The sequence below is a fragment of the Oryzias latipes genome, chromosome 1, assembly GCF_053564925.1.
Source record: "Oryzias latipes strain Hd-rR chromosome 1, Olatipes_Hd-rR_3.1".
NCBI lineage: Eukaryota > Metazoa > Chordata > Actinopteri > Beloniformes > Adrianichthyidae > Oryzias > Oryzias latipes.
Window position 1 is genome coordinate 6767716 of NC_136237.1, and position 20612 is coordinate 6788327.

General features: G+C 44.8%; 1 protein-coding gene across 6 annotated transcripts in view; it reads right to left on the reverse strand.

Moving 5' to 3' along the window:
• The window catches only part of LOC101163147 (phospholipid-transporting ATPase ABCA1), a 31894-nt gene continuing 11282 nt past the window's right edge, over positions 1-20612 (reverse strand). Inside the window, exons 9-50 of one of the 6 annotated variants that reach the window (XM_078949639.1) lie at positions 15612-15855; positions 15390-15529; positions 15192-15308; positions 14339-14533; positions 13248-13456; positions 12986-13162; positions 12680-12902; positions 12315-12536; positions 12017-12221; positions 11792-11905; positions 11531-11702; positions 11302-11433; positions 11063-11202; positions 10824-10961; positions 10508-10737; positions 10354-10426; positions 10032-10234; positions 9850-9901; positions 9002-9106; positions 8699-8847; positions 8415-8539; positions 8143-8241; positions 7828-8017; positions 7244-7338; positions 7103-7135; positions 6903-7008; positions 6689-6763; positions 5650-5819; positions 5386-5563; positions 5149-5264; positions 4920-5064; positions 4708-4831; positions 4485-4614; positions 4213-4396; positions 3721-3827; positions 3471-3612; positions 2844-2978; positions 2658-2761; positions 2478-2570; positions 2144-2387; positions 1904-2062; positions 1683-1782 (exon numbers count right to left, since the gene is read on the reverse strand). In XM_078949639.1, coding sequence (XP_078805765.1) covers positions 1919-2062; positions 2144-2387; positions 2478-2570; positions 2658-2761; positions 2844-2978; positions 3471-3612; positions 3721-3827; positions 4213-4396; positions 4485-4614; positions 4708-4831; positions 4920-5064; positions 5149-5264; positions 5386-5563; positions 5650-5819; positions 6689-6763; positions 6903-7008; positions 7103-7135; positions 7244-7338; positions 7828-8017; positions 8143-8241; positions 8415-8539; positions 8699-8847; positions 9002-9106; positions 9850-9901; positions 10032-10234; positions 10354-10426; positions 10508-10737; positions 10824-10961; positions 11063-11202; positions 11302-11433; positions 11531-11702; positions 11792-11905; positions 12017-12221; positions 12315-12536; positions 12680-12902; positions 12986-13162; positions 13248-13456; positions 14339-14533; positions 15192-15308; positions 15390-15529; positions 15612-15855 — 5979 coding nt within the window. In that variant the 3' untranslated portion in view covers positions 1683-1782; positions 1904-1918. Of the gene's footprint in view, positions 2063-2143; positions 2388-2477; positions 2571-2657; positions 2762-2843; positions 2979-3470; positions 3613-3720; positions 3828-4212; positions 4397-4484; positions 4615-4707; positions 4832-4919; positions 5065-5148; positions 5265-5385; positions 5564-5649; positions 5820-6688; positions 6764-6902; positions 7009-7102; positions 7136-7243; positions 7339-7827; positions 8018-8142; positions 8242-8414; positions 8540-8698; positions 8848-8992; positions 9107-9849; positions 9902-10031; positions 10235-10353; positions 10427-10507; positions 10738-10823; positions 10962-11062; positions 11203-11301; positions 11434-11530; positions 11706-11791; positions 11906-12016; positions 12222-12314; positions 12537-12679; positions 12903-12985; positions 13163-13247; positions 13457-14338; positions 14534-15191; positions 15309-15389; positions 15530-15611; positions 15856-20612 lie in introns of all 6 variants that reach the window. The other 5 variants (XM_078949622.1, XM_078949634.1, XM_011480250.4 and 2 more) reach the window with 5 other exon arrangements.

The following is a 20612-nucleotide window of genomic DNA, read 5'->3' on the forward strand; positions in this document are numbered from 1 at the left end:
TTCAGTCCAAAGTCCTTTATTTGAAAATGTATGAATTTTTATCAATGTAGAGAATATTTATACACAACGGTTAACCAACACAAACATTTGTAATACTTTCAAATGTAAACAAATAGTAATATTGAGATCGAGAAGAGAAGAAAATGACCACTTAAGTAATGTCCTGCATTGCTCTTAACAACTTCTAGTCTAATATTTTCACAGTTTGACTAATTTGTCTAACTCACAAGAGCCTTTGATCTCGGTTTCAAGTTTCAAACAAATCTGCAGTGATGTAGCTGTATGTGTCTGTTTTTCAGTGCAGACATTTGGTTTGGGTTTTGAAAAAGCTTAATCCTACACGGTGAAAACCAAAGGCTGCTACGCCCATAAAGTGCTCAAAATTCTTTTAGGTAAGGGGGGAAATAAAATAAAAAGGTTTTGAAGGGTCAGTTCTTGAATAACTATAAAACACTTTTGAACAGATTCTGTCTTCAGTTCAAACCCTGGATTTGTAGATAGAAAGCAGCTCGTCGTGTTCAGTCTGGCTGACTCCAAACGGAATATTTCTGTCTTGACGCCTGTGATTGTGACAAGTTTGAGATTTGGCAAAGTCACCAGAGCTTTAAAGGTAAAGATGGAACAAACCTCACATGTGAGCCTGCGTTGTTTCCAGCAGCTGATCGATCGAGTGGCGGAGCAAAAGCGGAAAAATCCTTTGCCTCAGTAGGATTACATAGTTTGATCAAAGATACGTCTCCATTTGGCACAGATACTGATAGATTACTGATGACATCGAATTACTGTACATTACATCCACAGAAATAGGTTGATAGAATCCCATCAGTCCCATAACTTATCTCCACTTTTAGTTGTTTTTTTTTCATCTCAACATTTGACGCCATGCAAAACAACCCAACAGTAATGAAGGAGACGGTAGTTGTCTCCACTGCAGTGAACACAGATCTACTGGCATGCGTTGGTCTACACACACGGACACGGATGTTCAAAGTGCGTGGCTGGCAGGAAGCATGCGGTCGCAAACATAAAGCCATCTTTCCGAAACAGCCTCCGAGAACCCTCCGTCCGATTGGGATCGGGAGGAAAACGCAGAGCAACACCACCGGCTGAAGAACCGGAACAAACATCCGGCCTCTTTGTTTGGGCGCGGATGCGGCCGGGCGTTTCTCTCCAGGCTCTGGATGCGTGCCGTCCATGCTCTACATTCCTTGGCAGCATACGTGTGCTGGGGTTTGGGATGGAGTGCTCCCCGTCTGCAGGCACTGGGCTGAACAATGTTAAGGTAACCAGCAAGGACAGCAGTCCCACATGTTAAAACAGAAGAAAAGAACTCTGTAGAGGGAACGCAGGTCTACGTTGGTCAATGAAATAATCACATAGATTGCACTTTTGTCACTGAGATTGATCTTTTTTTTTTTTTGTCTTTCAACTTTCGTTTTGATTATAAAACTGTCGCTGGTAACAAAGATAAGCTGAAGAAGTTTGACCCTGAATAAAAAAAGTGGTCAGTCCATGTTTCAAAAGCTGGCAGTGAATGATCCACAGCAGTGAGATCCTCCGAGGAATGGGAATAACGAATCCAAGACGTTTGCTTCCTGCTCTCCAGTGGAACACAGAGCCTGCATCTGTAACTGTCTCCAACACCCGCGGGCTCATCTTCCTCTTAAATATATGTGTACACGTTTTCTTGCATTGATTTGCATTGAGTTTTCATTTAGTCAGTGTCTTTCACAAAGCCTGCAGCTTTTGCCTTTTCAGGCTGTGCGCTCAGGTGCAGGTTCACTGAAAAATGAGAAGAATAAAAGACTAAAACAAACAAAAAAATGGTTCCCCCCTCCCTCCCCCACACGTTTGTGGTCCATATTTTTCAAACTGGGTGGGGTGGGGGGAGTGGGTGAAGCACCTCCCACTGGTGGAATCAGACGCAGCTCTCCCTGCTCTTGCTGTCTACGAGGAAAGAGTTGAGCTGTGAAAGGTCCACGACGACGGCGTCCCGCTTGCTCAGGTGGACGTCTTTCAAGTGGTCCTCGTCACTTTGGTCCTTGGCGAAATTTACAAACACCTTTAGAAAGACAGAGAGGAGAGACGCCGTCAAAGACTGAGCAGGGGAAAGGCATTTCTTTGTCCGGTGACGTCTGCTTACTTGGTCTAAGGTGGTCTGGGACACAGAATAGTCTTCTATGCAGAGCGTCTCCTTGTTCTTGGACAGGAGGGAGAAGATGCGGGCTAGGGAGGTGAGGGATGAGGGGAGCTGGTACTGCAGCATGTTGCGGTGCTTCTCCTTCAGCGTGCTCCCTGGAAGCTCCCGCTCGATGAAGCCCATCACCGGCCGAAGGTCTGGGTCTGGCCCCGCCACTCGCAGGATGATGGTGTAGCCGTCGCCAAACCTGACCAGGAGAGTGCAGGGTTGTTGCTCCGGCAGACGTTCTGACATGAAGGCACCGTTTTTTTTTTTTTGTCTCTGGAAGGTTTCCTACCTGTTCTTCAGGTGCTGCACGCTGCCCAGGCAGCGGAACCTGCCGTTGACCATGATGGCCATCCTGGTGCACAGAGCTTCACACTCCTCCATGCTGCGCAAAGACAGGAGCACACCAGTTTGTGACGGGTGGAGAAGGGGGAGGAGCAGAAGGCCGGGCGGGAAAAAAATGCCGTCTAACCTGTGAGACGTCAGAACCACGGAGCGTCCCTCTTTGATGATGCTCAGGATGGCGTTCCAGAGGGCTCGGCGTGCCTTCGGGTCCATGCCCGTAGTGGGCTCATCCTGAAAACATTTTAGAAACAAAAAGTTAGTTTCTGCGCCCAACTGGCCTCGTCTGACCTGAAACTGATGGAGTCTCGCTGACCAGAAACACAACAGGAGGTCCTCCAATGAGAGCGATGGCGGTGGACAGCTTCCTCATGTTTCCTCCGCTGTAGCTCCCGGCCGATTTGTCAACATATTTGACCAATCCCAGTTTCCGGATGCCCCACTCTGCCACCTAGTGGAGAGATTTTGCATGTAAAAATGTTTTCAGTGCAACAAAATGATGATCTTTCCAGGTTGTCACTGTTTCCATCCATCATTTTCTTCTCACTCCAACCACTTTGGAATGACAGGAAAACTACATCCATGAACTTTCTCCTTGGTCTTCCTCTACTCCTCTTTTTCCCTGGTAGCTCCATCCTCAGCATCCTTTCACCAGATCTGTTCCTCTGACCTATCGATCCTGGTTCTATACATTCCTAAGGAGAACCTCAGCATCTTCCTCTCTGCTACCTCCAGCTCTAGACAACATGGCTGCTCTCACCACAGTCTTCTTCATCTCTGCTTCATTCTCGCTGACACTCAGTGGTCACACATCCCACCTGCACCCTTCCCCCACTCAGTCCCATCACATACATGTCCTGAAAAAATCCCATGTACTTCTCTTCCACTGCAGACTTCCAAAAACCAAAACATAAGTTGAATTCATATCATCTCAGGTGTTTACCTCGCAGACTTCCTTCTCGGGTACTCCTCTCAGAATGGCATAGAATTCAAGATGCTCTCTGCCGGTCAGCAGGTCGTTGATGGCATCAAACTGAGGACAGTAGCCCATGTTCTGATGCACCTCATCTATCTCAGTAGTTACACTGCAATGAAAGAAAGCAGATGTAAGGGTTTATAAGTGTAACGGTCGGCAAATATTACATTTTGGACGCCGAGTGCCGTTCCGTTATTCTCTGTTTTGTTGTTTTTACCTTTTGCCTGCCAAGTACGCCTCCCCACTGGTGACCAGGGAGTCTCCCGTCAGCATTTTGAAGGTGCTCGTCTTTCCTGCTCCGTTCACTCCAAGCAGACCGAAACACTGACAGAAGGAGGGAAAAAAGGTTATTGAATGTGGGGGAGAAACGTTACGCTTAGGTGTGAAATTACAGATGTTTGTCAGTCCCTCCAGGGTTTGATGTGGTCTAAGAACTTTTTCCATCGATTTTTTTAATTTAGTCAAAAATGTAATGGAGTTTATTGCAGGAGTGTTTTAAACACTGACACCTTTTAAAAACAGAATAAAGCATTCATTTGATATTATTTGGAAACAGAATTTTTTAACTACAAAAAGAATTTTTTGCTGACATTTGCAAAAAGGCAAGATTAATGTTTAAGGGGCCGTTGGAATCTGCTTCATCAGGTAAAGCGATGGGTTTGCACGCAGAGCTGCGTGACACAGGTGTTCAGGCAGAAGGTGAGCTCACCTCTCCAGGAGGGATGCCAACGCACAGCCGGTCAACGGCTGGCTTCTGCTTCCGTTTGTAAATCTTGGTGAGCTCCCTCAGCTCCAGGATGTCTGACTGGCCCGACCCGCTCAGGACCCTCTGGCGCTCTCTGGCCACGTCCTCATCTTCCTCTCCAATGGGCTTCAGGTGGCTGATGGAAGACCTGCAGGGAGACAGAGAGACGGTGTCACATCCCACACAGGACATTTGAGGAGAGCGGAGGAGGGTTTGAAGGTGGATGTTTCACAAACCGAGTGGTGATGCAGAAGCGATACTGAATGAGGACTGTGATGCAGAAGAACACCACCCCTTCTACGGCCATTGCAAACAGGTTTTTTCCCACCATGTCCCAGGCGAGCGGCGAGCGGAACCGATTTTCACCTGCAACACAAAAAATTTACGATTCATTTAAAAAAAAAAACACTCTCGACTGAAGCAATGACGTGTGACAATGAAGGGAAATTCCGTTTTTACCGAATCGCTCCAAAGCATCAGCCATGGCCTGATTCTTCACCATGTCGATCAGTCCTCTGCCCAAGCAAAAGTGAGGGAAGATGAGGAAAACATTCTTCAGGATGTCATTGATCCCTCCGATCTCCTACAAGGGAAAAACTGGGTTTTGATCTGTATTTCTTTCATCAAAGAAATGGCAGAAACGCAGCTTGCTGCTCTGAGGAGCTACTCACGTTACTTCCAAACAGCTCCAGGACAAACGTTGACACGCTGCCATTGATTCCTATCAGTATGTTGACACTGGTTAGAACCACGTAGGCAGTGCTGGGGATCTTGAAGAAGAAAGAGGCTGGGTACATCAAAGGGGTGATCGACCATCTGCAAAAAAACCGAAACAGTTTATATTTGTGAACACACATGGAGGAATCACAAGAAAAAAAACAAAGAATTTGTCCAAATTACCCATAAAGCAGGAGCAGCAGGGCCAGCACTGGCAGATTGGTCGAGGAGACGTAGGCGTCTTGTTGGAAACACACAAATATGATGATCACCAGTGTGGCTGGAACGATGTAATTACACTGCAAAGGAGGGAGGAAAGGCGGGTCTAAATACAGAGATTTTCCAACATTTCCTCCAATTTGAATTTCCTGCAAAGATTCAATCAGAAAAGGGAGTCAAACTGGCTGACAAACGCCTCACCATATCCCACACAAAGTTGGCCAGCCAGTAGAGGAAGGGCTGCACTCCACTGATGAACTGCATGTGTTTGGCCTTGTTCACTCGCTCCTGGATGAGAAAGACCACAAAACTGGCCGGGACAAAGGACATGGCGAAGATCACGCAAATCGACACCAGCACGTCCACCGACGTCGTCATCCTGTGAAGCAGAGAGGGCGTGATCGTAGGAATCCCACAGCAGATATTTCCCGTCCTGTGACCGCCCACACTGGCTGTGACACTCACAATGCCACCTGTGACAGCTGCTCCTTGGTGAGGTTCAGCGGGTGGTTGTAGGCTGTGATGCCAAACTTGGTGGGGTCTTTTCCAGCTGGCAGACTGGCGCGCAGGATGCCGTTGTTCATCACATTGAGGAAGGAGCTGATGCTGTGCCAGCCCTTGTTGTTGAACCAGATCTGGAATGAGAGGGACGGATGTCAGACACATGAAAGAACGGAAAAGGTTGGAGAACCACTGGGTGTTCTAAGAACTGTAACAGGTGTTCAACCGTGCCAAACAACAGATATTATGAATGAAAACATTTTCCGTGGTATCTTTCTTCTGAATCTCTGTCCTCAGTAATAGAGGAAACAAAAATTAGGGATTGAATTAGAAAATTGGCTTAAACTGTATTTTTGACAGTGTTGATGATGTAAGAGTTGATTATGTAAGGTTTAATGGCCGACGAAGTATGCATTTTCACTTTTTAATGCACGCCGTTGCTTCCGCGAAGTGCGTTAAAAAGTGACAATGCACACTTCAAAGGCCATTAACCCACTTATACCATGGTCACTTACAAAAGAAATAAATAGTAACCAGTTTTTAGTACTTAATTGTTTTGTTTTTTTCCAATTTGGATCACTTTTCCCCCCAAAAGGGACCTATTTGCTATGTGGTGCGGCGCGGTGCATCACGTAGCCAATAGTCTGCGTCGCGCCGCACCACCGCTGCAGTCAAGACTCTGCGATACAAAGCGATATATATATATGCTGATCTTTCCGATGGGTTGAATGAAGCACCAGTTCAGAGAGAAAGTTCACCTCTTACCGCTTGTTTTTGTCCAGACGATGAAGCTAAAGGTTGTTTTAAAGAAGCCGACGCAGTGATACAAAACATTTAAGTTAGGTGACCGGAACTACTTTTTTCACCGCGCGGTTACCCTGTGGTATATCACTTTTTAATGCACACCCAGCAGCCAATCGGAATCGAGTATTCCCCCGGAGCATGCTATAAGGTGATGATTTTCCACAGACCAGGTGGTGTACATTTGTCTTTGCATGCTAACCTTGACATTATTCTTGGAGTCCAATCCCTGGATAAAACTGGAGAGGCTGTGGAAAAACCGATCAGCTGCAGTTCCCTGAAAGGTAAGAACAGAAAAGAAATGTTATTTTAACCAAACCTTTGAACAAGAATTCTAAAGTAAGACTGGAGTTGGAATAACACCACAACCGACTACAAGTGAATGTTTCTGAGTGGCCCAACAACAGATGTCTTACTCTTTCAAGATGGAAGCGCCTCCTCAGCTGAGCAATTGCAACATCAATGTCATCTTTGTGAGACAGAAACTGGGAGCTCCTTGCACCCAGTGAGAATCCACCATACCTATTGAAGAGCCAAACATAGTGGAGTGTCAGAGATGAAAAAAGCACCCAGAAGATTATTGATGGACAACTAAGAGTGAGTCGTGAACACTGACCTGAACTCGTTGACCCAAATCTTGTTTTTCAGGCTGGAAAACAGACAGAAACATTTCACTACATGGGTAACTGTGATGGAAGGTGAGGAACTCAAACATTATGTTGCACCGGATTAAAGTGAAACTTTAGACGAGGAATACCTTTTTCCAATGATCTGTGCGTAGGTTTTAACCAGATAGTCTGATACATTTCTGCCCGTCAGGTTCTGCAGGGTGTCTTTGTCACTGATCCTCATCTGGAGACCAAAGCAGGAAACTGATCAAACCTTAGTCACAACTGCCTTTAAGGGGGGATACTGACTTTATGCGGCTGAAAAGTGGGCAAATCTGTGCAGAATACAAGATTTAGGATCGTAGACAACCGGAAAATGTTTCTTTTTTCTAGGGCCACGCTGCTTGCGTCAGGTTGTAGTGAACACTCTTAACAATTGTGCTATCTTATGGGGTCCAGATGACCCCACCCTTGCATTGACGTGTTCTCCCTATCATGACAAAGGTGGATAAAGGTGAAGAGGATTTTATGGAATCCATGGACACCAGTGAAGATCACAAATCATTGAAGAAAAAAGGTTTAGTGCACTGACTTGTGGGGTCCAGATAACCCAACGTTCCCAACGTTCACGTGCCTCGGAGGCACGTGAACGTTGGGAACGTTGGGTTATCTGGACCCCACAAGATAGCACAAGGGATATGGCTTCACCTGGGTTCTGATTAGACTCACTGACCTGTGGTGGTGGGAGTCCACCAGCCCCATCAGGACACTCCGGCAGCATCCTCTTACGCCCCTCACAGCTGCACTGACACAAGGGAGAAGGGTTCTCCCTGGTCCAGTTGCCCTTGGCGAAAATGTCCCTCAAACTCTCAGAGACTTCAGGGACTGCCCACTCATCTTCAACAGCAGTACAGGGGGTGTTGCTGAGGGTGAAAGCATAATTTCAGAAAAGATCTTGACTGTTTTTTCTAGATTTTTAAAGATTGCAAAAAGGGATAAAGACATTTTATTTGAATCAAAATAAGTCAAACTTCTCCTGAGTACTTACGGTATGGGCTCTCCCTTCATGCAGCGAGATCCAAAGCCGGGTTTTTCCATCAGAGCTCCCAGCAGTTTGTTGGTGTGAGGGTCGTCAGGCATGTCATTGCTGCAAAACATACAGACCTTTGCCTTTAGCTGTGTGGGCAGTGTGAAAAATACCAAAATAAAGGTCTTTTTTTATTCTTCATAAGACAGTTAGACCCAGTAAAGACCTGCTTTAAAGATTAGTAACATTTTTAGATCAAAAACGAACAAAGAGGCCAAAGAGAAGACTCTCACCTGATGAAAGAAAATTGTTCTCCATACATGCTGGGATGCAGAGCCAAGCTGGGGTACTTTCCAAAGGGGGGAACGATCAGGCTGAATACCAGGGCGATGCACACAAACACTGCTGGGAGGACAATCTAGAAAAAAATACCTTTTTTTAAAATAACTCATAAAAAACACACACAATCACAATGAGTTCCTAATTTCATGCCTCCAGTATTATTATTGAAAAGCAAAAAAATGAAAGTGTAGACAGGCTAAGACTGTAGGCACATACACCATAAGCAATGTCACACCTGAGCAAAGAAGCCTTTCCTGGAGCGCCGGGCGTAGAGAAAGCGTTTCCACAGCAGAGCAACGAACTGCTGCCTCTTCAGACTCCAGCCTTTAACCTGGAAGGAACCTTTGCCGTCTGCCCCACCAAGCCAGTCCGTCTCACGGGATTCTAGACGACACAACACAATGAGCAACACAATGAGCCGCTCAGGTTTTTAGGTTTCACTGTTCCATTTTCAAATGTAACGCCCCACGAATGACAGCAATAAGACAATTGTTGTCATTGCACTGCATGGCAGGTGGTGCAGCTCTACCTGGATCACCTTCAGAGTCGTTGAAGTCAAATTCGTCCTCAGTGAAGGGTTTCAGGCAGCTCTGGTGATCTCCAAAAGCATGACGTCGACGAGTCCGAGTCGGTACGACTCCGTCTGCAAACAGAAAACAACAACAAGACTTCATGTCTGCCTTTTTCCTCTTTGCCGTCTGCAGCTACTCTTTCAAGAGCTTTCAAACTAGCATAGACTAAATAATAAAGCTATAGCACCAGAGGCTAAGGCACTGTGTCGCACAGCCACTACGTACATTTTGCACATATTGCATGGATGAAAACTTGTCATATGTGAATATACGTGACAAAAGTGTATCAGGAATGAACGGTAAAACCACAAAAGAAATGCAAGTAAACCACGCAAAGCACAAGTAAATCAATGTGGAACATAAACCGTTGTTTGAGCTGTTTTTATGCAATTCATTTGTGATTTGTGCAGTTACACATCGGTGGTTCGTCCGTGAAAAGTCTGTTATACAAATGTGGAACAGTCGTGGAAAGCTATAAATGTGCGTGTGCATCTTGCAAAAATCACGCACAACTGTGTATAAAATACTCACAATACGCACGAACCCCGTAATTCTCAACCGACCAAAAGTTTTCAACAACCTAAAACCAAATTCATGTAAAGACCCGTCGACCAAAACCCTCGACCGGCATCTGCGCACATCGAGGAAAGACGAACGTAAGAAAAACATGAATTACGAATATCACGCATGTGTCACCAAAGACAGAAATTTCCTACGCAGAAAATGCGCAAAAGGTACGTAGTGGCTGTGTGACAAGGCCTTTAGGTAAGCGATGGTGGAGCCAACACCACACTCAAAATGTCCCAAACCTCACCTGAAAGCTCAACAGCATCAACTCCGCTGTCTTCTGCCACCTTCAGAAAGATCTGCAACACACAAGGAGAGAAGACACTCACACTCACAAGTCTGCCGCTTTCTAACAAAAAATTCAACAGAAAACTGCTTTTCCCTGTTTTTTTCAACATAAACTACATTCATCATAGATGGGAATCCTACCTCTTCCAGAGTGGTATCGGAAATTCCATAACTCGATATTCCCAAATCAGTAAGCCGGTCATCAAGCTCATGGAAGAGCTCCACAAAGGCTCCATCTTTAGCTGACTGGTAGGGCAAGACGTAGGTGAGTTCGTGTCCAAGATCCTCCACCAGGCGAGCCTCCCGGACATGTTTGAAAATCACGTTAGAGATGAGAGAAACGTCTGTAGGAAAGAACGAAGATAAAGCGTACAAGGTGTCAGTGAATTTCTGAAGCTCACACCATGTTTTCCCAAAAATTAGTTAAAGGATATTTTTAATCCAGTAACATGTCATTTCTCACCAATAGTGGTGGTTTCACTGTCAGGTTCACTGCCCAGGCCTGCATCTGAACTGCTCTCGGATATGCTGTCCTCCTACAGAACAGAAAGACTCAGTGAATCTGACACCAGATGCTCTCTCCAATGCTACGGTTGATGTTGCTGAATCTGTCCTACCTTCTCTGTTTTCTTGCTGTAGGAAACGGTGCTGGCGGAGTTCCTGCAGGACTGCAGAGCCAAGTCGTAGTCCCTTTTAACCATCGTCAGGTAGTAGCCTGTACCAAGGTGAGTCTTCAGGAAGAGGGAGGAGCCCACGCAGCAGAGCTTACCATGGGAAATGATAGCAATTCTGTCCCCCAGTATGTCAGCCTCATCCATGTGATGAGTGGACAGAATGATTGTACGGCCTGAAAGAGTTAAGGCAAAACATTGAAGAAAAAGGTTAAGGTTTCAAATAAAAGAAAGGAACAATGATTTTTCTGTGACTCTTTACCCTGTCTGTACTTTAGCAACAGGTCCCAGATTCCCCTCCGAGCATAGGGGTCAACACCAGCTGTGGGTTCATCAAGAATCACAACTTTGGAGCCCCCGACAAAAGCTAGAGCCACTGACAGCTTCCTCTGCATCCCACCTAACACGGAAACAGAGTCACAAATGCAAATTCAAAATCTCCCACAATTTAACATACAAGGAGAGTTGTGTGATAAGAAAAAGTGAGGTAAAGACTCTGACCTGACAGGGTGTTTGTGCGAGACTTTCGTTTGTGAGGAAGGCCAACGTCATTCACAATCTGTTCCATTTCCGCCTTTACTTTCTCCTCTGAGAGCCCTTTCAGGCGAGCATAGAACCAGATGTGTTCCTCTACTGTCAACCTGGATTAGATCAAGCACACACACCCAATTCCATCAGATATTCCCAGCTACCGAATGAAGTAAGAGGCTTAACAGCTGATGCTGACACTGCAAACGTACATGCTGAAAAGCACGTTGTGCTGTGGGCACATGCCCAGGTTCTGTCGGATGGTGCTGAGTTCGGAGCGGATGTCCTTCCCGAGGATGTAAGCGGTGCCAGAGGTGGGTGGGAACAACCCAGTCAGAATAGACCTATCAGAAACCAGGCGGGACAACACATGACATTCACTGTATTGTGGTGCGATTCAATAAGTGTGAGTAATCACTGATGGCATGATTCTTGTCGTACATGGTTGTGGTCTTGCCGGCTCCGTTGTGACCCAGGAAGGAGGTGATCTGTCCTTCGTAGAATTTCAGGCTCAGCCCATCGACGGCCAGCTTGTTTCCGTGACTGTAGACCTTCACAAGGTTCTCGATGTAAACACCAGGTTCAATGTGGCCGGGTTCCTCCTCAATGCACACTGCTATGCATAATATAAAGCAAAATCAGTTTTTGCAATAAGCAGAAAATGCCAATGCACACACTCATAGTACCAAACAGGATTCTTACCCTCAGCATTCCCCTTCTTTGAAAGCAACGCAGACATGTTTTTATTTTCTTTTTCTCCACACCAATAGGATTTGGTGAAAGGGAAATACCAGGGCCTGGGGATCCCATACTGACCTGTAATTCACGAAAAATAACCAACCATAAATACCTTCTTATAAATCAATTTTCAGATAACCCGTCTGAAAAAAGCAAGGAAACATGTTGTGATCTATTTGAATGACTTACCAGGGAAAACAGATTCAATGTACCAGGTCATGATTCCGTACAACACGGCATCGAACAGCATGAGGCAGATGGATGTGGTTAGGTTGTAGCTGTCCTCCTCTAAGGGGCTTGCCAGCAAGTTGGACCACTGGATTCCCACTCCTTGCTCTTCAAACAAGGCAAAGTACTCGCAGCCGAAGCCAAAAGCCACTGGAGACAGCAGACTCTGGGAGAAAAACAGAGCACCTGCCGTTTAGTGAATGCAATGGTGCTGACGTACGTACATGTACTGTGTGTAGATGTAACTTCTTGAGCATACCACTAAAACTTTAGCTCCAAATCCCACGTAGTCTTGCCAGGCCACACACAGAACGTAAGGCAAGTAGAGAGTGAAGTATATGATGCCACCGCACGCCGCCGCCAGGTTGGCACGAGAAAACAGCGTGCTGATGAGGAAGCACTGCATGATGGTTACGACGCCGAAGGATCCCAGGAACAGGAAAACTACTCCAGGATCGCTGTACGGGAGCAGGTTGCCCATCTGAGAAGAGAGTGGGGCCAAAGTGAGTGAGATCACCTGTTTTCCACAGCTACAATTCACTCGCTGAAGTCACAGAGAAACACTTGACATGAATACCAAAGCCAACACAGACACTCTCACATGATGGCAGAGCTGAGACCAACCTTCAGTAGCATCACCAGCAGCCCTGCGCTGATCAGCAGCGGGATTAAGCTGCTGATGAACCAGCTCAGCCACAGGGTGCCGTTGTTCAGCCCCATGATCCTCATGGTCTCCTTCAGGCGGGCCTCCTTCTCGTACACCACGCCTTTGATTATGATGGCCACCGAGTACATCCAGGCCAGAGTCATGAAGAGCGGCATGGAGCGACTCATCACTCGCAAGAAACTGAAAAGGCCATCAAATGTTTGGGTGACCCTCCAGAGGTATTTGTGCTCAAAGACGTTTCGTTCTACAAAGAGCCGGCTTACATGTCGTCAACGTAGCACGGGTACGGCATCTGCTGAATGTAGATGCCTGTCTTCTCCTTTGAGCCAGTGACAGCTCTGATGATTCCCTGCTCTATGACGTCCTGCAGGTACGAGAACCCGCCCCAGACGTACCGAAGGTCCTCGAAAGGGTCTGCCCTGGGACCGGGGTCCCAATATCTGCAAATATTCAGAAAAGACACCAATGTCGGTAAAAGAGCAGATTTTGGTCCACAATGGATTGACAGAGAGGGCAATCACTTACCCATCTTTAATCTTGTTGGTTCTCTCCACGTTGTCGATGTCCATGCGGATCTTGTAGTTGACATTGGGGGGCAGGTCGCTGTTGTCGCTGTGCACAATGTCAGGAAACACAATTCCTGCCCAGAACTTCTGGTTGTCCAGGAGACTCATGGACTTGTTGACCAAACGCTCCTCGTTTGCCACCGGCTCCAGTTTATCCAGGTTCACACACTGAAGAGGACAGAGAGGGTCGAGTATGTCTTTAAAAATCGGAATGAGAAGAAGCGTTTACTTGTTTCAAAAGCTGTTCCAAACAAAAACAAAAAAGTCCAACAGTTCTAGTTAGAACAAGGAGTAAGCAATCTGGTCTTGTTTTTGTGACATTTGAAGACTTCCCACAGACGAGCCTCCGATGGGTTGGTGCGTTGTAAACGGGGGGAGGAGGAGAGATACTGGCTGCCAAATGCGGGAAATGCCAGAAAAGTAACAGAAATGCTGATTTAACACTGATTTAAACATCGGTTTACACATTCATGATGTCCTTACTCTGCAAGTCCATCAGTAGTTGTCTATTAAACATTAGTTAGACGTTTGAAAGTGTTTGGTTTTTCTGTGAAGTTGGTAAATTATTGAACTTTTTAGTAGATTTGTACAACACATAATCCACTTAAATCTGATCATATGAGTCTGTTTCTATTGGTGTCAGAACGGCTTTTGATCTAATGAGTTTGTCAAAATGAAAACATCTCATTTGCCTTTGACATTAATGTACATAACAACGCTAATTACTGATCTATGAATCCTGCTTTTCTTCCAGAATCCTCTGAAGTTACGCTTTCAAACAGATAGATTAAAAATTAGCAGCAGAACATTTTCCTTTTCTCTCTTGGACCGAAACGAAGCACTTCAGAATGTCAACAAGTTAAACATATTAAGCATGGAAAGAGAAAGAACATTTGATTTAAGGATTGGAACCTACTGACCTAGATGATCAAGTAATCTTTATCCTAATTTTCCACAGTTTTTTCTCTCTCTTATTATCAGTGGAGATGCAAACAGTCAAAGGCAGAAACTCTTCTGGGTAATCTCTATATTTTTCAGCCGCACACTAACCTCCATGAAGCGGGAAATGGTCTGGATGGCGTGGTCGCTCTCATTGAAGGCATCTCTCCAGGTGTATGCAGTCCCTGCAGGTCTTTTGTCCTCTGAGGCTTTCGACAGGAAGTTTGCCACATCTGAGACGCGCCACTCAGTCCCACTGAGCTGTGCATTCAGGAACGCAGCGCCGACATTACTCTGAAGCAAGTTCTGCAATCAAAACACCAGTTCTTATGTCTCTGTTTACACAGACACCGAAAGAAAAAATGGCCCAAAACAAAGCAACGTCTAAATTAAAAGTCAATCATTCAACTGGGCGGAAAGAAACCTGCATGCAGTGCAGTTTGGTTTTTGACTGATATCAGAGGTGGTGAAGTGTCCCAGTGGTTTGACCTAATTTTATAGCTTTGTCACATTTTTTAAAAGCTTCTCTCTGACTTTAAGTTATCTTATCTTCTGATTTTCTGCTTTTCTCTCAAAAAACAATCATTCCTAAGGTCAAATTTACACGTAGGAAACCAAAACGTCTCCAGTTTGACAGTAACTGTTCTTTACCACTAGGTGGTAGTGTTTTAAGGCCTCCTTAACCCAAACAACTAATGCAGTCTTGTGCTTGTTCCTGCTGCGTTTTCTAATAAAGAGAGTCGACCTATTCTTCAAGAAAAATCTTGACCGGTTAAAGCTGAATTATCTGTTTGTGCTCGTCTCTTCCTTGAACTTTTATCAGCCACACAATTTTCTGTCTTCGTCAGGGTCGCTTCTGATAAGTGATGGCATAACAAAGACACCCTCGTGTGAACCTCCCATGTAAACAGGATCCGTACTGTAAGCACAGTCCTGTTTAGTCTGATGGAATGACGTCACTCACCCTGACCATGTCCATTTCCTCACTGTTCTCCATGAAGTTCCAGAATTGGGGCTTCATTTCTTCCCACATTCCCCCCAGGTCCCTCAGAACGCCCAGCTCCTGGAAGGTCTTATTAACCTGAAAAAGACACACACGTTCAATAATTCCTCTCCCGTCATAAGGTGAAGATGCTTTCTGCCGTGTGGGGCCTCTCTGTACCTCGTGGATGATCCTCTGTGTCGCTGGAGTGTCTGGGGTGTACAGAATCTTCCCCATGAGCAAAGGCTTTAGTGCTCGCCAGATCATTCTGGAGATGGGGCTGGATTCCAGGCTCTTCATCAAGTTGTTACAGTAAGGGGCTGAAAGGATAAGAGTGTTGACCAGAGTTAACTCAAGTAAAAAATGCTGTTTTGCAAAAGCTGCAGATTGTTGGGTGCTTACTGGAGGAGTTATCGTAAATGGACATTGGCTCGATGTCACTGTCGTTGCCGTGGTTTCCAAACAGGGCCTTGTAGTTGTTGTCTTCGTACCAGTTGAGAGACTTGATTTTGAGGCCCCCTCCCTCTGGGTGTCCACACACAATCCGGGACACGGCCTGGTACATTTGGTTTGGAGACCCCGTGGGGTTTGCAGTCAGATAAAGGATCTCCTTCCTCATGTCCTTCCAACTCTTCATGCTGGAAAACTGTTAAGATAAAGGTAGAAAAAAACTCTGTTACTACAGCTGAAAGCAGATAAAAGCAACAAAAAAGTCTTACTAATATTGAATATTGTTTTTAAATAATAAAGTCAAATATTATGAAGTATCTCCTTTTTTATGAAGGTATGAAGGATTTCACTTTGGAACTTTTTTTCTTCTTCTAGGAAATTCTAGAATTCTCATTTAATTAGGGAAAGGGTGTCTTGTGTTAATAGCAGCAAATTACTTTGGCACTAAATACAAAGTCCTTGATCGCTGAAGAAATTCAAGGCCGACATCTGTGGCACGAGTGATATTCTATACGTGGAAGTGAGGCGCTGCTCTGGTGGGGTGGAGGCACTTAGCACTTGGCGCCTGCTAGACTAAGATAAATTTAACTGCTGATCCCAGTCCTGTTGTTCTACCTCTGAGTGCGTATGTGTGTGTGTGTGTGTGGGGGGGGGGGGGGGGGGGGGGGGCATCACAGTGCAGAGGAGGCAGCTTCTCACGTGTGACATACATATGGAGCAGCAGGATGCCCTGCCCAACCCTTTTCCCCAGTGGCTGCTGGGTAGTCGCAGCGCTTTTGTTTGAAATTTGTAATAAAAAGGTCAAATCCTTGTACACAAACGGCCACACTTTGAGTCGACACAACAATGATTTTTAGCAACACAACTCCCCACAGCTCTGCTCTTTGTTTTAGGATTTAATGATGCCCCCAGAAGGAATTAAAAAACATCTGACCATTTCCTTCTTCTCTCCAGAGAAACCAGCAAAAAGGAGGAATTGTGCGGCTGGTTTTGTGATTCCAGTCATATGAATGATGACATCATTGAGGAAGTTTACTGCGGTTCAAACCAAGGTAAATGGCGGTCAGGAAACAAGTTCTTTATCAAAGAACGTTACATCTACGCAAATGTGCTGCTACTTTGTGACAGCAGAGAAATAAAGGAGGGGGGGCTTTGTTTTTATAGAGGCAAGGCTTAAAAACTGTGGGTCACAAAAAATGCTTTTGTTTTATTAGGCTGATGAGACACGTGTGTGTCAAACTCAAGGCCCGTGGCCCGCCATGCCATTTTATGTGGCCCACGACTCTGCGAGAGCATAAAAGTTTTTAGTTTCTTAAAATACATTTTTTTTAGTTGAGTACATATTACTTATGTGTAGCTGCAGTTGCAATTGTTCAATGTTTGCAGGTCTTATGTGTGTATGCAGACATTGTTGTCATCAAAACATCAGTTGGATGCAAAGCTGTGTGCAGCCTTTTTTAGTCAAATGTTACACGTGTGATACATCTTCTTTGCAGCTCAGTTTAAGTTATTTTTCTTTATTCACTTGGACAGTTTGATCCTTCATTAATGGAGTTATGTGGGTTTTAATAAGCAGACAAAATTTAAAAGGATTCATGCAGAGTGAGTGACAAGAGTAACAAGTAATATGAGTAACAAGCATAAATATGTTTTCTATGCAACCGTAATTGTCACTTTAAAAAGTTAGATTAATAAATAAATGAGTTATTCAACATCAAGGAGTAGTTACATTTATTTTCATTACATTTAGTTACATGTATACGTTATATCTGGCCCTTTGAGGACAGCCACTATGCTGATGTGGCCCTCTGTGAAAATGAGTTTGGACTAGAAGATCCTTTCTGAATACAGTGCAATGTAAGCATAAGCTGGTCAAACATATGAAGACCATGAAACAGTAAGAATATTTAACCAAAATTAAGGTAAAGTGATGAGAAAACTATTAACTTGTAGCTTTCGGTGCTTTCTTCCTGATGACATATCAATTTTCCCCAACATAATTCACAGATTTTGATGGATTTCTATTACTTTCCTTGACACAATGGCATACTTAAACAGGAAAACTCAAATTGAAGGACTTGCAGAGTTTTGTGCGGCTGCTGTAGTTAGAAATTAGAGCAGGAAATGTAAACGGGGGGAGGAGGGTGCCAGGACAGAGAGGGGTTATGATCATCGGTCGTTCTCGTGCCAGGAAAGCTGACACATGCTCCAGCTAATGAGGCGATGTTCCGACATTTAAAGGTAAATACGCCCTAACTGACAATACAGACGTAAACAGGCAAGATGACACGCAAACAGCAGAGGAGAGGACCGCCTCAGAGCAGGTCCATCTGTTCTTCTTCTGAAGGACAACATCATTGTGTCGTTTCAACTATGCAGTTTTAGTTTTTCCTCTTGAACATCAATGAAATGCAGGATTCTCGCCGTGTTTTGAAACAGAAAAGTGAGATGCGTGGGTTTTTTTCTTTCACGTGTTGCAGCTGCATTTATGACCCGTTTTCCTGCTGTCTCTGCAAACATCTGAGGGCTTCTGTGTGCACAGTGGTGTTTATTGCTAGCTCTTTGTGTGGGAGGTTTGGCTGTGAGGCTTTCATTGTGCATTCTTGTTTATCATTCTACTCTAATGATATGTGTGTCTTCATTGCATAAACGTCTTGTGATACTTTAATTGTGCTGAATGAGTCAAGTTGTTCATCCCCATCTCCTCTAACTCTCAGCCTTGCCTCAAATACGCCGAGTTTATGAATCGTACAGGTTTCTGTCCTGAGATGATCCTGTTTTTTCCCTCAAGTTAACCTGTGAGACAAGCCGATTCCTGTAACACAGTCGCTGGCAGGCAGTAGAAGAGGATTGGCCGTGGGTAACCTCCCAGCAGAGCCAGGTGAGGTTACTATAGTTCAAGTCTCTGCTGAGACACACAGCTGTTCTGCTCAGAGCCTGTTGTAAGCTGGCTACAGAAAGAAACATACCAAGAGTTTACACCAAGTGCGTGCTTTCCCTAATGCATGCTTTCTCTTTTGGAAATAAAACTCCAGATAGTCAAACACTTGGAGTAGGACTTATTTGCAGTACAGTTTAGACCGAGGGGAAACACGTTCTCCTTTGCTTTTCTCAGCAACTGCTCAAGTAATTTAGATAAAGCAAAAATATTTTTATGCCCTGTTTTTTCTACATTTTCTTCCATGAAGATGACTATGATCATGCTAAAATATAAACGAATTATTACACAGCGTATATGTGTGCATGATGACTATTCTAAATGCAAATTTAAGGGAAATTCACATTCCCACCTCTGCAGTGTCAGACTTGTAATGTTAAAAAAACAAAACAACTTCTGACAAACAGAAAAAAAGGAGCCTGGAGAGAAAATAGACTAATTTATCCAGTCGTGTTCTGCATCCCTGTAAGCAGGCTGGTGTGTTCACTCTCAATTTAGGTGAATAGTGAATCTAATGTGCAGACATACTTCAACCCGACATAGTTCAGATCATGCGTGCTCTATTGTAGTCATTATAGATATGTTACATGTTATTATAGACACAAAATCAAGCTTCTATGCTCTGCCTTGTTTTCTGGTAATGCACATTTTCTTCCATTGACGATCTTCTCAGGAGTTTGAGATTCCAACACAGTCCTTTCGGGGTTGCATGTTTTCATTCTGCCAGCGGGATTTTGTCAGCAACCAAACAGCGGAGCCTCTGTGCCAGCTGCTGCTCGCTCGCCGAACGCTTCACTTAACATCTGAGCATGATTACATGTTGCTCCTCAATCATCAACAGCCATTTAGCGTGGCAAGAATAATTCACATGAACAAGAAACAGATTTCTGTTCTTGCTCGAAGATTTATCGTGAGAGGATGTTTTCCAACAGCTGCCCTGACTTTGCAGCAGCAATCAGAACCGTGTTGAGGCTTTGAAAAGCTGAATCAAAACGAAAACTGGTCGAAAACAAATGAAATGTGGACAGGAAACCTTCAGCCGCCCGTGCACACACATGCATGCACACACGCACACACATGCAGCTGGATCTTTTTCTTTTTTGCCGAGTCATCAAAACTCCCGCCTCAGAGAGAGGGAGCTGTGGTGTGCTTTTCAGAAACACAACCAAATGCTGCATCTCTGATTTCTCAGTGCATTCCAGCAGTGTAGACGGAGTAACATTAGCTTAAGTCAGGCCAATGTGTTAGTGTGTACTGTATGTGTGCGATCATGTACCGCGGGTGAAAATGAAAAGAATGAGGGCATTGCACTGGGATTTCCTGAGTCACACTTTGTATATAAACTATATACATATATAGAAAATATATTTTAAAAAATCTATAAAAATACAGTTGGGTTTTTTTCTGTGCAATCCATTCCTCCCACAGTCCAAAAGAGTTCTTCACTTCATTGTCCCTAAGGGTGACTGAGAGTGTGTGGCTTTGTGACAGGCTGGCGACCCGTCCAGGGTGTACTACGCCAGGTTGGGCTCTGACAACCCTGTGATGGATGGATGGAGGGATGGATGGAGGGAGGGAGCGAGGGAGGGAGGGATGGATGGATGGATGTATGGATGGATGGATGGATGGATGAGCTCTTCCAGTGAAACAGAACTAACAGGAACTTCTACGTTGCTGCAAACCAGGTTAGAAATGTGGAATGAAGGTATAAATCCAAAATAAATGCGCCTGAATGCTCAGAAAATATTTCAGAACAATTTTTTTTGTCTATTTTTTTCTAAAAACCAACAGCTTGCATCACAAAGGAAAATCAGAAAGTCCGCAAAGTGGCGTGAAACTGTGCACAAATACAGTATGTGCACTTATGTATAGTCAATAAAGCCCTGACCCTGGGCACCCCCGCTTGGACTTCTACCTGCTATGCAACACGTTTTATTACCTCAATGTATCCAATTCTGAGAAAGAATTGATTTTCCTCACAAACATGGTGGCTGAACTTTGAATGGCATGACCCT